The sequence below is a fragment of the Manacus vitellinus genome, unplaced genomic scaffold (genome assembly GCF_001715985.3).
Source record: "Manacus vitellinus isolate BGI_N305 unplaced genomic scaffold, ASM171598v3 scaffold_64_pilon, whole genome shotgun sequence".
In the NCBI taxonomy this organism is placed as follows: Eukaryota; Metazoa; Chordata; class Aves; order Passeriformes; family Pipridae; genus Manacus; species Manacus vitellinus.
The window spans coordinates 1,387,099-1,402,328 of NW_021940718.1; the positions used below are offsets into that span (position 1 = coordinate 1,387,099).

The 15,230-nt window shown below is 45.5% G+C and overlaps 1 protein-coding gene across 1 annotated transcript in view; it reads left to right on the forward strand.

The window, feature by feature from the left end:
- KDM4B (lysine demethylase 4B) overlaps positions 1-15,230 on the forward strand; it is an 80,827-nt gene that overhangs the window by 48,439 nt on the left and 17,158 nt on the right. Inside the window, exons 11-15 of the mRNA XM_029963878.1 lie at positions 5,794-6,278; positions 7,429-7,549; positions 10,252-10,430; positions 11,750-11,972; positions 15,037-15,113. Of these exons, the coding sequence (XP_029819738.1) occupies positions 5,794-6,278; positions 7,429-7,549; positions 10,252-10,430; positions 11,750-11,972; positions 15,037-15,113 (1,085 nt within the window). The remainder of the gene's footprint in view (positions 1-5,793; positions 6,279-7,428; positions 7,550-10,251; positions 10,431-11,749; positions 11,973-15,036; positions 15,114-15,230) is intronic.

Genomic DNA, 15,230 nt, shown 5'->3' on the forward strand with positions numbered 1-15,230 from the left:
TCAGCAGAGTTTTTCCCATGCTCCCTGCAATACACCATCACTCACAGCAGCAGCTGATTTTTCCCTCTCTTTAAGGATTCAGTCCCAATAGCTTTCTTGGTAAGGTTTGAAAATATGAGAGGTTTGTAAAAATATATATTATGGGGGGAATATTTTAAAAAAATATTTCGTAGGGAAACAAATAAAATATATTTTTGCATCCCTCTCATGGAGAGGATTGATTTGTGCACTGCCCTGTGCAATTCATCTTTCCTCTTTCCCTCCCTTTATTCCCATTTCTCACAGGCTGAATCCAGGGAGCTTTAGGTTGGGAGGGATCCTCAGCTGCTACACGAGTCCCACTTGGGTTTCTTCAAGTCCAGCTGGAGCAGGGAAGCTTTTCAGCTTTCTTTGCCTGGCTGAAATTAAAACCAGTCCATGACAGCTCCCAATCCTTTGGGATTTCTCCTGCACATGGTTATTCCCAAGGCCTGAACTCACCCATGGAGCAGGAGGCTCTTTCTGTGACACCTTTTTTCTTGGCTGTGTAGCAAAAGTTGCAATTTTTGCTGGGAAAAAGCTGGTTTTTCCCCCCCTAACGTGTGTGGTTAAGTGGTTGCTGTGTCTGATCCACTCCCTCCTTGAGGCTTCTCCGAGAAGTGAATTAATTTTAATCTATTGTGTACATTCCATTATTTGTTTAGCACTTGGAGAAACTGATGCTGCAAAGTGTTTAGAGAACCTTGATAATGATCTTAAAGGAAATCTATGGAAGCTCTGGGAAGAGAATCGAGGGCTTTGTTCAGTTCCAGAGCCTCTTAACTAGACAGTGTATTTTCTCTTTTCAGGGGAAATCAGGGGTTGGAGAATCATTGTTGCACAGAGCAGCAGCACAGTGCAGACACTTAATTTCTATTGCCCTGAGCCTGGAAGCAGCAGCAGTGTGTTAAATTGTCTGCTCTGAGCTCTTGTACAAGTTTAACACTTGATGTTTGGAATAAATGGCCCGAAAATGCTGATTTTTCTTCGGAGACAAGAGATAAGTGACAGGGACAGATCTGAGATCATTAGAATGGCCAAGGAACAATAAAAACTCTGTTCTAGCTGAATAGGTTCCAAATCATACCCTTCCACTACATCTTAAGAGCTCTTTAACTCTTAGCTCAGGAGGGAAAAGCTGATTTTCAGCACCATTGCAGCAAGTGCCACTGGAACAGGCTTGGTGTGGCTGTGAGCAAATATACAGCTTTCTCACTGCAATATAGCAATTAAATCCCAATGGCTTCTCTAGTTTTCCACATCCTGCTGCCTCTCACCAGTGTCTTAGGGTTTCATCTTGAAAAAAGAAAAGAGCATCTGCTTGGATGGTCCTGCTCGTGGCAATTCAGCTCCCCCCCCACCTCCTTCCCTTCCTTTCTTTATTCTCTAGTTTTAATTTGGCTTGATTTTCTGTTTACACCAGTAGAGATGACCTTGAAAAAGGAGGAAGAAGGAGATTTCAGAGTAATCAGGGTTTCAAAGTACATCTTGTGCTTCGTGCTGGTTATTTGGACAAGCTGAGTATTTATAACTCGAGGTTTTCAGGATTTCTGACCCAGATCCCTTAACAGTGCTTTGTTTTGGTTTTTGTGACTCAGCTTTGCATTCATAATTTATTATGTTGCTATTAATATATTCAGAACTCTTAGCAGGTTGTCTTGGGACACGAGAAAGGAGAGTCTTTAGTCTCTGCTGCTCTCCTGGGGTGCTGAGCAGCAGAAATCTCTCCTGTGAGTCAGCAGGTGTTGCCTGTGGTGCTGTGCCTGGTGAGAGTCCTGCAGACTGGGCTACAAACCTTCCCTCTGGTGCTGGAATCCATTTCTAACTGTCTCTGCCCCATCCCAGGAGATGCTGCTGCAATGGAGGAATTCCAGGCTCCTTTAGCATCTTTTTATAATCCCAGTTCACAAAGCTGTGGTGTGGGGTCCTATGGAAGGGGTTTGATTTCCTCACCAAAACCCCTTCCCCTCAAAGATATCACAGAATCCCTGGGTCTTTGAGGTTGGAAAAGACCTCCAAGGTCATCAAGTCCAACCTTTGATCCCACCTTGTCCCCAGACACTGAGTGCCACATCCAGGCCTTCCTTGGACACCTCCAGGGGTGGGGACTCCAAACCTCCCTGGGCAGCCCCTTCCAATGCCTGAGCACCCTTTCCATGGAGAAATTCCTCCTGATGTCCAACCTGACCCTCCCCTGGCACAGCTTGAGGCCGTTTCCTCTTGTCCTGTCCCTTGTTCCCTGGGAGCAGAGCTTGACCCCTCTGGCTCCAACCTCTTTCCAGGGGGCTGCAGAGCCAGAAGGTCCCCCCTGATCCCCCTTTTCTCCAGGCTGAGCCCCTCCTGCTCCCTCAGCTGCTCCTCAGCTTTCCTGAACTCTGTCCATTATTTCCCATTATCCCTGGACACTTCTCCCCATGACACCACATTGTCACACGTGTTTTCCAGCTCTGCTACACGAGGAAGGACAGCAAAGACCTTCCTCTGTTAACCTACAGTGGATTTGTGCCTGCAGACCCCTTTCCTTCCTAGAAATGTTCAGGACAGCCAAGACAAGCACTTGGAATTTAACCTCCCTTTTCCCTGGCTTCTGATTCTATAGATTCACTTGCAAACTCATTTGTTCATCTTAATGCAAAGACTTTTAAGCCCAGTTCTACGTGCCAGCTGCTGTCAAATTACCCTTTGGAAGTCAATAAAGCTGGTGAATGGCATTTGTGGTGTTGTTGGGGAGAGAATTCTCAGAGTGTATAGAGAGTAAATATGATCTGGTTTTGTGCAACTGGGGAGAAATCCAATTTGCCTTTCATTCACTGGGTTTGTTTCTCTAAGGAAATTCAATATTCCTTTCTCTGTGATAGAACAAATCAGTTTATCTGAGGGACTGCCTACACAAGCACAGCTATAATTATTTGGGCTGGACTTGTTCCCATGTTTATAAGTTAGTGTAAATAAAGTCATCCCAGAGCAGACTTGTGGGAAATGCTGAGGCTGAGGTATTCCCTGGAAGATTTCAGCAGGGATATTGGCACTTTATCTCATTGTTGGGTTGTTCACCCTTCCTCCTGCAGACACCTTGTTTTTGTGTGATGGTTTATCTGGTTTTCCATTTACTGGGTTTGACTGGTCAGGTTTGGGGTAGTAGTGGAAGGGTCTGAGTAGGTTGGGGTTGGTGAAACATCATTATTGGGGTGTCACCAGCTCTTCCTCCCATCCTGTTATGGGAAATGACCTTTTGTCACAGCATCTGGAGGTGGAAACCAATCTCCTCTGGAATCAGTGGAGCCCTGCCCTCTGCCTGTGAGCATCTGGTTTCCCTGCCTTTGGGGGAACTGGTAACTCCATCCCTGGAGTGAGGGAGGAGCTGGGCAGTGGGAACATACATCATGGCAGAGGGAAGAGGGGAAGGCAGCTCCTCTCCTAACCTGAGACACTCCCTCAGTGGCCAGCAGGAGTTTTAGCCACTGCTGGAAAATCAGTGTGTGGTTCCCATAAGAGAGTTCCATTGGGAAGAGAGGTGGGGAGACTTTTATGGGCCTTTTATGATGATATTGGGATGTTTATCTGTTCCAGAAGTGTTGTCAGAGCCCTGTGAGAGACCTGTTCAGATCAAATGAGTGACAGTGAGCTGGGAGAAACAGGGACAGTGCAAAGGATGTCTCAGTATCCCGTGCTGGTGTGGGGTCTGTAACAGGCTTAGCTCAGTGCTCTGCCTGATTTATGCTTTAAAGGCATCTTTTAAAAAGTCTTTACAGCAGAAATCTTCTGGTAATAATGATTCAGGTGTCCTTGTTCAATTCTTCATTTCCTGGGGCTGTTGAGCACGTTGACACACACTATTACCCAGATAAGAGCTGGGCTTGCAAATAAAGGGAGGACCAGAGGTTTAGCACAATATGATACAGAATGGGGCCCTCCAAACTTTTTTGATTGCACCTCCTTATCAGCAAAAAAAAAAAAAAAATTGAGCACACTTCCTGATGTATGTCTTTATTTATATACTTACTTCTTTATATATAGCACAGAAATACCCAGGTACACTTGTATTTCTGTGCTGATATGTCTGTTACAGACATACAGAAAAGCAGAGATTTAAAAAAGGAAGACCTAAAGATAAAATAAACCCTACTCTAGAGATATATTTTATTTTGTTAACAGTACAAAAATATTTCCTTCCTGCACCCCAGTGGATGGTTTTGTGCCCCCAACTTTGGAGGCTGCTGATACAAAATACTTGAAATACAGTCAGGGCTAATGTAATAAATGACATGAGTTTTGGCACACTGTCCAGTTTCTTAGGGATTTAGATATTTTTCCCTTCAGGAAACATTCATTTTGGCAGCCTTTCTGCTCCAGTCAAGAATTTAATAGTCCATAGAAATGACACAAGTCTTTTCTTTGTAGCATGGGCTTCTCTAGGGCAGTGCTGAGGCACAGCTGGATGTCTGCAGCTCTCAGGGGGCCTGTTGGAGAGGAATAATCCCTGATGGAGCATGTTAGAGGAATAATGCCAGGGTGGGACATGATAGAGGAATAATGCCAGGGTGGGACATGATAGAGGAATAATACCAGGGTGGGACATGATAGAGGAATAATGCCATGATGGGATAAGAGCAATAATGCCATAGTGGGACATGTTAAAACAATAATGCCATGGTGGGACATGTTAGAGCAATAATGTGAGGATTGTTACATGTTAGAGCAATAATTGCAGGATGGGATATGTTAGAGGAATAAAGCCATGATGGGAAATGTTAGAGGAATAAAGCCATGATGGGATATGTTAGAGGAATAATACCATGATGGGACATGATAGAGGAATAATGCCATGATGGGATAAGAGCAATAAGGCCATGATGGGCCAGGTTAGAGGAATAATCCATGATGGAGTATGTTAGAGCAATAATGCCAGGGTGGGACAGGTTAGAGCAATAATTGCAGGATGAGATATGTTAGGAATAATGCCATGATGGGATATATTAGAGGAATAAAGCCATGATGGGCCAGGTTAGAGGAATAATCCATGATGGAGTATGTTAGAGGAATAATGCCAGGATGAGACATGTTAGAGCAATAATTGCAGGATGGGATATATTAGAAGAATAAAGCCATGATGGACCAGGTTAGAGGAGTAATGCCATGATGGGATATATTAGAGCAATAATGCTATGGTGGGACATGTTAGAGCAATAATGCCATGATAGGATATGTTAGAGGAATAAAGCCATGATGGAACATGTTAGAGGATAATGCCATGATGAGATATGTTAGAGGAATAAAGCCATGCTAGGACATGTTAGAGCAATAAATATGTTAGAGGAATAAAGCCATGATGGAGCATGTTAGAGCAGTAATGCCATGATGGATATATTAGAGGACTAAAGCCATGATGGGACAGGTTAGAGGAGTAATGCCATGATGGAGCATGTTAGAGGAATAATGCCAGGATGGGATATGTTAGAGGAATAATTGCAGGATGGGATATGTTAGAGGAATAATGCCAGGATGGGATATGTTACAGGAATAAAGCCATGATGGAATATGTTAAAGGAGTAATGCCATGATGGGATATATAAGAGGAATAATGCCATGGTGGGACAGGTTAGAGCAGTAATGCCATGATGGAGCATGTTGGAACAATAATGATGGGACATGTTAGAGCAATGGTGCCATGGTGGGACAGGTTAGCCCAGCAGTGGAGCTCTTTGTTGAAAGGAGGGAAACAGTAAATATTGGCTCTTGGCCCAGGAGCTCACTGTCCTTGTTCTCTTGAAACAGGGGAGTGCAAAGTAAAGGCCCGTCCTCCCAAAGTGAAAGGCGAGAGGAAGAAGAAGCACCTTTTCCATCAACACCAGCACCACCTCCAGGCCCCTCAGCCCCCCGTGCAGCCCCCAGTGCCACCCCCAGCCCCACAGCAGCAGCAGCTGGCAGAGGGCGAGGCGGGGGCAGCGCGGCCACCGGTGCCCCCGGCGCCGGCCACGGCGGAGAAGAACCTGCCCCCGGGTCCCCTGAACATCATCCAGCCCTCGGAGGCGCCGGTGGAGGAGGAGGATTTCAAACCCAGGCCCATCATCCCCATGCTCTACGTGGTGCCCAGGACCAAGAAGGTGGTGTTCGACAAGGAGCGCATGTCCTGCCAGCAGGCCTTCGAGCAGTTCGCCACCCAGAAGAGCCTGGCATGGAGGGAGCAGGCGGTGCCCCTGGAGATCCCTGGGAAGGAGGAGGAGAATGCAGAGCCAGCAACCCCAGAGGTCACTGCAGAGGTCAGTGATTGGCAGCTTTCCATGAGCAAGCACTGTAAGATCTGCTGGTTTGAAGCAGTAACTTGTTGTAATGAGAGGAGTCCACAGTTGTTGTCCCATCCCTGGAAGTGTCCAAGGCCAGGTTGGGTGGGGCACCCTGGGCTAGTGAAAGGTCTCTCTGCTCTTCCTGAAGGATCTCCATGACCTTCAAGGCCCTTGCCAACCCAAGCCATTCTCTGATTCCGTGATTGTTTCTGAGCCTCCAGTGGAATAGTGCCGTGCTGGGGAGCCACAGAGGGCTTTTACAGGGAGAGAGGGAATATTTTCTCACAGTTCAGTCTGTGGTTCAGTTCAGGATGGGGAGCTCCTGGGATGAGGGCTTTTACAGGGAGAGAGGGAATATTTTCTCACAGTTCAGTCTGTGGTTCAGTTCAGGATGGGGAGCTCCTGGGATGAGGGTGAATGTACTTAGTGTTGACTGGGAAATGGGGCAGTGGGTCCAGTACAATGTAAATATGCTGGAATGTTCTAGGAAAATGTTTCTGGTCCTGCATGGCCTGTACATGCACACCACAAGGGTATGTAGTGAGAGAACAAAGGGTGAAGGTTTCCCACTGCCAGAGGACAGTGCTGGATGGGTTATTGGGAAGGAATTCTTCCCTGTGAGGGTGGAGAGGCCCTGGAACAGATTATCCAGAGAAGGTGTAGCTGCTCCATCCCTGGAAGTGTCCAAGGCCAGATTGGACAGGGCTTGGAGCAACCTGGGATAGTGGAAGGTGTCCCTGCCCATGGCAGGGGGTGGGACTGGATGTGTTTTAAAGTCCCTTCCAACTCAACCCATTCTGGGATTTGATGATCCATAATTTTCATGGAGTTCCCAGCTGTGCATGTGATTGACCAGACTTTTCATTAGCAAATTGAATTGGCAGCTTGCAGATGTTCTGAGCCTGTTCTGACTTGAAGAAAACTCTGTAGTTTACCCAACTTCTGGAGAGTTAGTGTTGGCTTTTATCAGCTACAGGAATTGGCTCAGAAAACTGAAGCGTTTCAGCCAAAAAGCATTGAAAAGTTTGCTGTGTGAATTTCAGAACCCTTTTTGACAAGAGTTCTGCCTCTCTTGTCCTGTTCCCTCCTTTGGGAGGCCCATCCAGCTTGTTCTGCTTCCTTCCAGACTGCTTCTGCTTTCTCCAAAATGAAGATGGAGATCAAAAAGAGTCGTCGTCACCCCCTGGGCAAACCCCCGACCCGCTCCCCGCTGTCCGTGGTCAAACAGGAGACCTCAAGTGATGAGGGTGAGTGAAGCACCACCAGGAATGTTTGTCTTGCCTGATCCACAAAATTCCTGAAGCCATTCCCATAACTGGGTGCCCTGAAACTTTGTGTGTTCCACTTCACTGGTGGAAAATGCAGCGTGTTCCTGTTTTGATAACCCAGCTGGAAACAAAACTCCTCCATGGGAGGTGTTCCCTTCTCACCTCCCACCTTTCTTTTTTTTTTTTCCTCTCAAGAAAAATATTTTGCTGGCTGCAAAGTGAGGCAGCATTTTGGGCAAAGGGAAAAGAGAGTTCACAGAAAATTGCATCTTAAAGGAAAAGCTCCGTGTCAGATATTGGAGTGGAATGAGATCTGTTCCCCTTGGAAGGCAGTGGAGGTCAGGCCTGCTCTTGTGTGTGTAGGGAGAGTTAATTCTAACCTTTTAAAGGCTTTTAATTCATGTCAGTGTTGGGGCCCAACTTTTCTTGGCAGATGCAGAAATGAGAATTCAAGTCTGTCAGTGCTTAACTGCGCATCACTGATCCTTCTTTTCCCACATTCCAGTCCCTGTGAATGCCCCAGCAGTCTGGACCAAGGGGAAAAAAAAAGACTCCTGCCTCTCACTCTGTTTTGTGGTGTAATTTCCCACTTTTGGGTCTTTCCCCATGAATACAGACAAGGCCACAGTAAATTCTGTGTGTTGGGGCAGGGCTGTGGGTGTAGCTGCCAGTCCTTACTCACAGCTCCTCATTCCAAAGGACAACACCTTCCCTGTTCCCTTCCCTTCAGAGAACACATCCCTTGGTTTTAGAGAAGCTTCCTGCAGGAAGGGGTTATCCTGAACACCCCTTTCCTCACCAAGGAGGATGCCTTTGATGTCTTGGGGTGTGTGAGGTGGAGTGAAGAGCTGAGGGGCAGCAGAGACTCGTTACCTTCTCTTGGGGTGAGACCTTGCAGCCAACTTTGTGCTGGAAGCTCCTCATTAGGCAGATTCTTCCCAGTGCCTTGACTTTTGTTGGATGGTGTCTGGGGACTTGGCTGCTGGAGCAGGAGCATTTCCTGGGGGCTGATTTACAGCCCTGCTGGGCACAGTCTGATCAAACAGAGTCTTCCCTCCCCACCAGGGAATAGAAGCAGCTCTCTGCACTCCCTGCTTTTTCAGGGAATGATCTACCAGGATGATCTGAAGGCTGCAAGAGGAACAGTGAGCATGTAAATTAAGCACATGCTACACTAAGATTAAGTCCAGACAAATTGTTTGTCCCTCCTTACTTGCAGGGTAGGAGCTGTGTGTCCCCCAGGGTCCATCCTGGGAGGAGAGAAGGTGATAACACACAGCAGTCATTCCCTTTTTCTCTCCCTCTGTCACTCTGGATTAGGATGCTGCTTGCATTGATTTCACTGGTATCATAAATCCCTGCCTGTCACCTGATGTGCCTCAACTAAAATTTGGAGAAACATGAGGTTTTTGACTCATGTCTTGAAAAGAAAAGGCACTTTTTAGGAAGTAACCTTGGTTTGAAGTATGACAGAGCCACACAGACAGCATCCATCACCTCCCAAAGAGGAGTGATTAATTAAACATAATCAAATTTCCACATTGTCTGGCAATTCTGTATTAGATTAGTCGAGGGGAACATTTAAAATCTGAGATGTGAACTCAGCTGTTAATGTTTTACTCCAAGTTCCTTTTATCCTTTCAGGTAACCTGAGAGTCAGAAAATCTTCAAAGGGAGGGAGAATTGGGGAGGAGACTTAAGACCTATAGAGCAGAACATTAACTGCTTATTTCTAGTAATTAACAGTGAGGCAGTGAACAATTTGGTTTAATGTGCTGAGCTCTGGGGATAATGTTCTACCAAGATGTTTTTGACTTCCCTGTTCTCTTGGAAACTTTGCAGACTGGTGATGCAGGGACTGATTTACACTTAGGCTTGTGTGGAAAATTTCTTTAACACTTACAGTGACTCAAATTTCCTTCCTTAAGGAAGGGTAAGAAACTTGGCCCCCCAAATGGATCCTGCAGTGGTTTAATCCTGAAAGGCCAAGGGCCTTTTAAAGGTTTATGAAAAGCAAGAATTAGCAAACTAATTAGCAGGAGCAGCTCTGGCAGAGCTCTGGCAGAGGGAGGGATGGTGGGGAGAGCAAAGGGAGGGTTTAGTGGTGTGTCCTCCCTGGAATGGCTGTGGAAGGAACACCTGAACCCAGGATATCCCAGAGCCAAGGTTGGTGTTGGTGGAACAGGCACAGGAGGCACCTTGGGAAGGTTGGAACACTCTGAGTGGTGGGAATTGGGAACTGTCCTGACCAAACCAGCACCAACTGCATCCACATCTTCCAGAGAATGCAGCTCCCACTTGGAGAGAGCAAAGGGACACATCATGTGTTTTGAACTTACTAAAGTTCAAATTAAAGCTTCATTAGGATGGAATAGGTTTCCACAGCCAGAAGGCAGAGTTGTGAGGGCAGTAAATCCAGATTTTCTTCTTCCTCCTTCTCATGACCAGTTCCATTAAGTCATTTCTGTCCCTGTCTTGTCCATCCTCCCCATACAGTAGGAATTATATCCATTTAGGAAGTATTTAAGGCATATGAGGAACCATGGATGAATATTTTTATTTATTGCACTTGTATTGCTGAGAATGAGCTGTTTACTCAACCTTGCTGCCATTTCACCTGTTCTATCTATAAACCTCTCCTGACTGTCCATTGTTTTGGGATTTTATTTCTTTCATTCTAGAAACGTTTCCATTTTCTGGAGAGGAAGATATGAGTGATCCAGAGGCTTTGAAATCTTTACTTTCCTTCCAGTGGAAGAATAAAGCACTTAATTTCCCAGCTGAAAGAAAATTCAATGCAGCTGCTGCCCTGAGTGAGCCATACTGTGCTGTCTGCACCCTCTTCTACCCCTACAACCAGGTAACTCCTCACATGGGATCATTAAACTTGGAGAAGACCTCTAAGATTAAGTCCAGCTCTCAGTCCAGACCCAGCCCCACATTCACCACTAAATCCAGTGCCATATTCCCATGTTTTTTGAATGCTTCCAGGGCTGGAGGCTCCAGCCTGTTCCAATACCTGACCATGCTTCTCAAAAAGAAATTTTTCCTAATATCTAATCTAAACCTCTGATACTGCTCAGATGGATGAATTAGGATGTAGACATTTATAATAAAGACAGACCCCTACAAATTTGCACCCCAAAGGAAAGTGTTTGGATTTGGCACAGCCTTTTTGGGGTTTTTTTTGTGTTTGTTTTTTTTTCCTGGCTTCTCTGGCTTTCTCAGTGTTCATTTTTTAAAATCACACATTTAAAGAGCTTTGCAAACACTTGTTTCATGTGCAGAAAACTCTGCACATCAAGCTGGTGATTGCTGGTGTTTCAGCACAGGCCCAGACTGCTGAATATATGCAAACAAGCAACAAAATCAAGATTTACTGAGTAAGCACATCCATCATCTCTTTTGGAAACTACCAATATGCTCTGGGAGATGTTATGAGCAGAAAGGCAAAAATTCATCAGATGAATTAGTCATTTGCTCAGTTGTGTATTGATTTGTTCTTACAGAAAGCCAGATTTGGCTTTGTGTGTCCACCAGGAATATGTGCCTTAGATTCCCTGGATATGTGTTGGGAGCTTTTTCTGAGAAAAAGCAGGACCCACCTCCCCCCCCTTCAATAAAATCTCTTTGATTTATTATAGAGACTGAAAATAAAATATCTGTTCTGATTGCTGGATGTTGTTTGATGGTTCTGAGGAAAACTGGGTGCAGCTGGGCTGGTTTAATCCATTGCTTTTAACTCTGCCTGCTACCAGAAACCTTGAAATGTCCTTCAGGAGGAATTCTTGCAGGAAGAGTAGGGAAGGATGCCAGAGGGGTGGGAGAGGGGGAGGGAAGGTCTTGCTTTAAATAAGATTTTCCTTTTTATTTTTCCTCAGTGTTTTCAGCCACAATTTAGGAATTCAGATTTTTTGCAAAAGAAAACCAGGAAAAGCTGCTCATTATTCTAAAGCTTCTTTGAGCTTTTCCAACCAAATTACAGGTCCCAGGAGAGACCTCAGGAAGAGGAGCAAGGCAGGGGTGGGCTGTGCCTGGGAATTGGGTTTTAAGGCTCAGGTTTTGGCTGTCTGCTGGCAGGTGCTTGGTGGGTTTTTTGCAAGGGGAGTGCTCAGCCTTGAAAGTTTAAACTGTGCCCAGGGAGGAGGTGATTCCATGTGCTGACATTTCCTCTCCAAGTCCTTACAGGTGGATAAGGAAGCTGGCCCAGTCTCCGGAGGGGAACCATCCTCTTTCATTCACCTCTCCAAGTGTGGCCAGAAGACCAAGCCCCTGATCCCAGAGATGTGCTTTACCTCAAGTGGGGAAAACACAGAGCCCCTTCCTTCAAATTCCTACATTGGAGAGGATGGAACCAGTCCCTTGATATCCTGTGCCAAATGCTGCCTGCAGGTCCATGCCAGTGAGTGTTCCCTCCTTCCCAAAGCCTTTGGGGCATTGAGAAACTCCTGAGTTTATTTGTGTGTTGCCTGTATTTGAGTTCCAGGGTTGCTACACCTGTCACTCCTGTTTTTTTTCCTTTTCTACTGCAAGTGTATCTTGGAATCACAGAATGGTTTGGGTTGGAAAGAACCTTAAAAATCATCCACTTCCAACCCCCTGCCACAGGCAGGACCACCTTCCACTAGAAGGAATATCTGTATATTCAAGTCCACCTTGGCAGTCACTGATCTTAAAAATACACACCAATATTCCTTTTAGGGGTTGTTTTTTGGCTGATCCTTTTTCTGTCTCACAGAAAAGATTCTTTCTTTCGATATCTTTCATTTTCTGTAATAAAGCAGAGCTCCCAAGGCTTATTGCACTCTTTCCTCTCAAATATTTCCTCCCAAAATTGCTCTGCTGGGTGAGGCTGTATTGTTCCTGCGTGCAGCAGAGATTATGGAGGAGCTGGAGATACATTTTATTAGTGTCTGTGATACTGTTTGTAGTAATGGCACTTGATTACAAGAGGGAACATATGTCTGTTTGCTTCCCTGATAGTTATGTCTAAAAGGAGATCTGATTAATCCTGGTGGAGTGTGTACCTTCAGTGTGGATTGTACAACATCCAGTTAACATTTGGGCTCGTAGGAGATGTGACAAATTCCTGCTCAGCTGTTTGATCTTGACAGATGGGGAATCTTATTTGACTTGCATCAGCTGGAATTACTTTTGTTGTTCCAATTTTAGAGCCTGCAGGTCCCCACGCAGCTCAGCAGGGCTGGCTCTGGTGGAGAACTGGAAGGCAACTTTTATTTCTGTGCTGAATCCCTGATTATGGTCATTCCTGGCTAATAAGCACAGTGAGGATGTTCCTTCCTTCCCAAATTGTGGCCTCTGTAGCAATCAGAGATGCTGCATCTTGTCCATCCATATGTCTGCAATAGTCCAGCCTATCAAAATGGTTTCAGTGGCCAAATTCTGTTTAGGGACAGAGGGGTGTGGGCAAGATGATGTTAATCTGCACACTCAAGGTATAGAGAAAAGCAGCTTTTTATTTTGGCTGTGCTTTCCCCTTGAGGACAGGATGGACCTTAAATCTGCTGGAGTCTCCAGCGAATTCTTGTTTCCTTCTTTGTGCTCCGAGTCTGTGACGTGCCTTTGACTTTGCTGCAGAGGATCCATTTGCTTTTATTGCAGGATTGCAGTGTTGAGAGGTGTATTTTGGCTAATCTGTGCTGTAAAACCAGTTGGCAGCCTGAGTGTTCTTGAGAAGTGTCCTCCCAAACTGTGCTGGGTTACGGCAGCAGCCGGAACAGACGGAGGGGGAAGGTTTTGGGAAGGTTTTGGGAAGGTTTCTGGGCTTTTGAGGCGTTGACAAAATCCATAAAAAGGGCATATTTTTCTTGGTCTGTTAGGATTGTCCTTATGGGACAGTCTGGGGCTCGGTAAATCTGATTGTTCTCCCCTCATAGAATCATTAAAATTGGAAAAGACCTTTAAGATCATCAAGTCCCACAGTCACCCCATCACCACCACCGGGTTCACCACGAAACCGTGTCCTCAAGTGCCACATCCACACGCTGTTAGAACACCTCCAGGGATGGTGACTCCACCACTGCCCTGGGCAGCCTGTGCCAATGCTTCACAACTCTTTCCATAAAGAAATTTTTCCTAATTTTCAGTCTAAACCTCCCCTGGCACAGCTTGAGGTTGTTTCCTCTCATCCCGTTGCTTTTTATGAGGAAGAAGAGCCCGACCCCCCTCCTGGCTCCAGCCTCCTGCCAGGGAGTTGTGGAGAGCAATAAGGTCCCCCCTCAGTCTCCTTTTCCCAGATCCCATATTCCAGCTGCCTGTGGCCCTGGAGCAAGAAATCCATACTGAAATCCCAGCCTGCTCCCCACCTCTGTGAGGTCCAGCACTATTCCAGCTCAGTGTCTGCTTCTGTCTCAGCTCAGTTTTTGGACTGAACACCCTGCCCATGTTCTAGGACTGGGTGGAATCTGCTTTCCTGATTTGCCATATGATGAAAAGAGATCTCAGCTGTGGAGAACAGCTGCAGATCCATAGTATTGACTTTTTTTGACATGCTGTTTATCTGGCTAAGTGGATGATATTTATAAATCAGGTTATGGTGGCAATCCCAGTGCTTTCTGAATGACTTTGTTTAAGTTTAATTCGGTAATTTGAGATTGTTGTTCCCAGCTGAAACTTTCTGTTCAGCTTTTCAGGATAGGTGAAGGCTGGATGGGGTTTTGGTAGGATAGGTAAAGGCTGGGTGGGATGAGCTGTGTGTTATTTGGGATGCTTGTATTTAATTTTCCACTTGCTTTACAAGCTTGCAGGAATCACATAGATCCACTTTTTCAAAACTATTTCTGTGTCTTTCCCCATTGTTTTCAGTGACAAACCTCAGTACCTTTTCCAGAATTTTAGGGTCTTTTTTGTTCTTATTTCTCTGTCTTTATTATGGCTTTAATGCCACTTTACTATTTTGGTGTTGCTGTGGGAGGATTTGGTGCTTGCATGTTACAGTAGTTGATGCTCTGTAAAATCAGATGTTTCTAACACTTTATATAACCATAAATTAAATACTGTTAAATATGTGAAATGCAGGTATTTAATTTCCTTGCAGTATTATTGGATTTGTCTTTCCTCATAACACCATGTAGCAAAGAGAATTGCTTCAACCTTGCCAAAATTCAGTGACCTTACCTGTTTTGCTGTGTGAGTGCCTTCCAGCAGTGATAGCATCACTTTGGAGCCCAGTACCTGCCTGAAGGATCAAAGTCCTGTTATTGTAATCCTTAGAAAAGTAAAAAAAAAAATGTTGAGAGTTTCCTATATGTGGATTTTTTGTTTATTTTTAGACCTGCTGGTCCCAAATTCTGCCCCCTCAGACTTTAGTCTGAGCCTATTGAATATAATCATCCAAATGCTGCTCCTGCTCTCAGAGATGCTTCTAACTGAAAAGTCAACGAGTCAATAGCACAGATATGTTGGGAAAACTCTGACCTGATGAGGATGTAACTGTTTTCTTTCAGGCTGTTACGGAATTCGTCCAGACCTGGTGAACGAGAGCTGGTCTTGCTCGCGGTGCTCAGCCAACGCGTGGGCAGCGGTGAGGACCTGCCCCTCTGGAGCCCACACAATTCCCATGGGATACTCTGGGAGCCATAGAATCAGAGAATCATAGAACCAGCTGGGTTGGAAGGGACCTCTGAGATCATCAATCCAA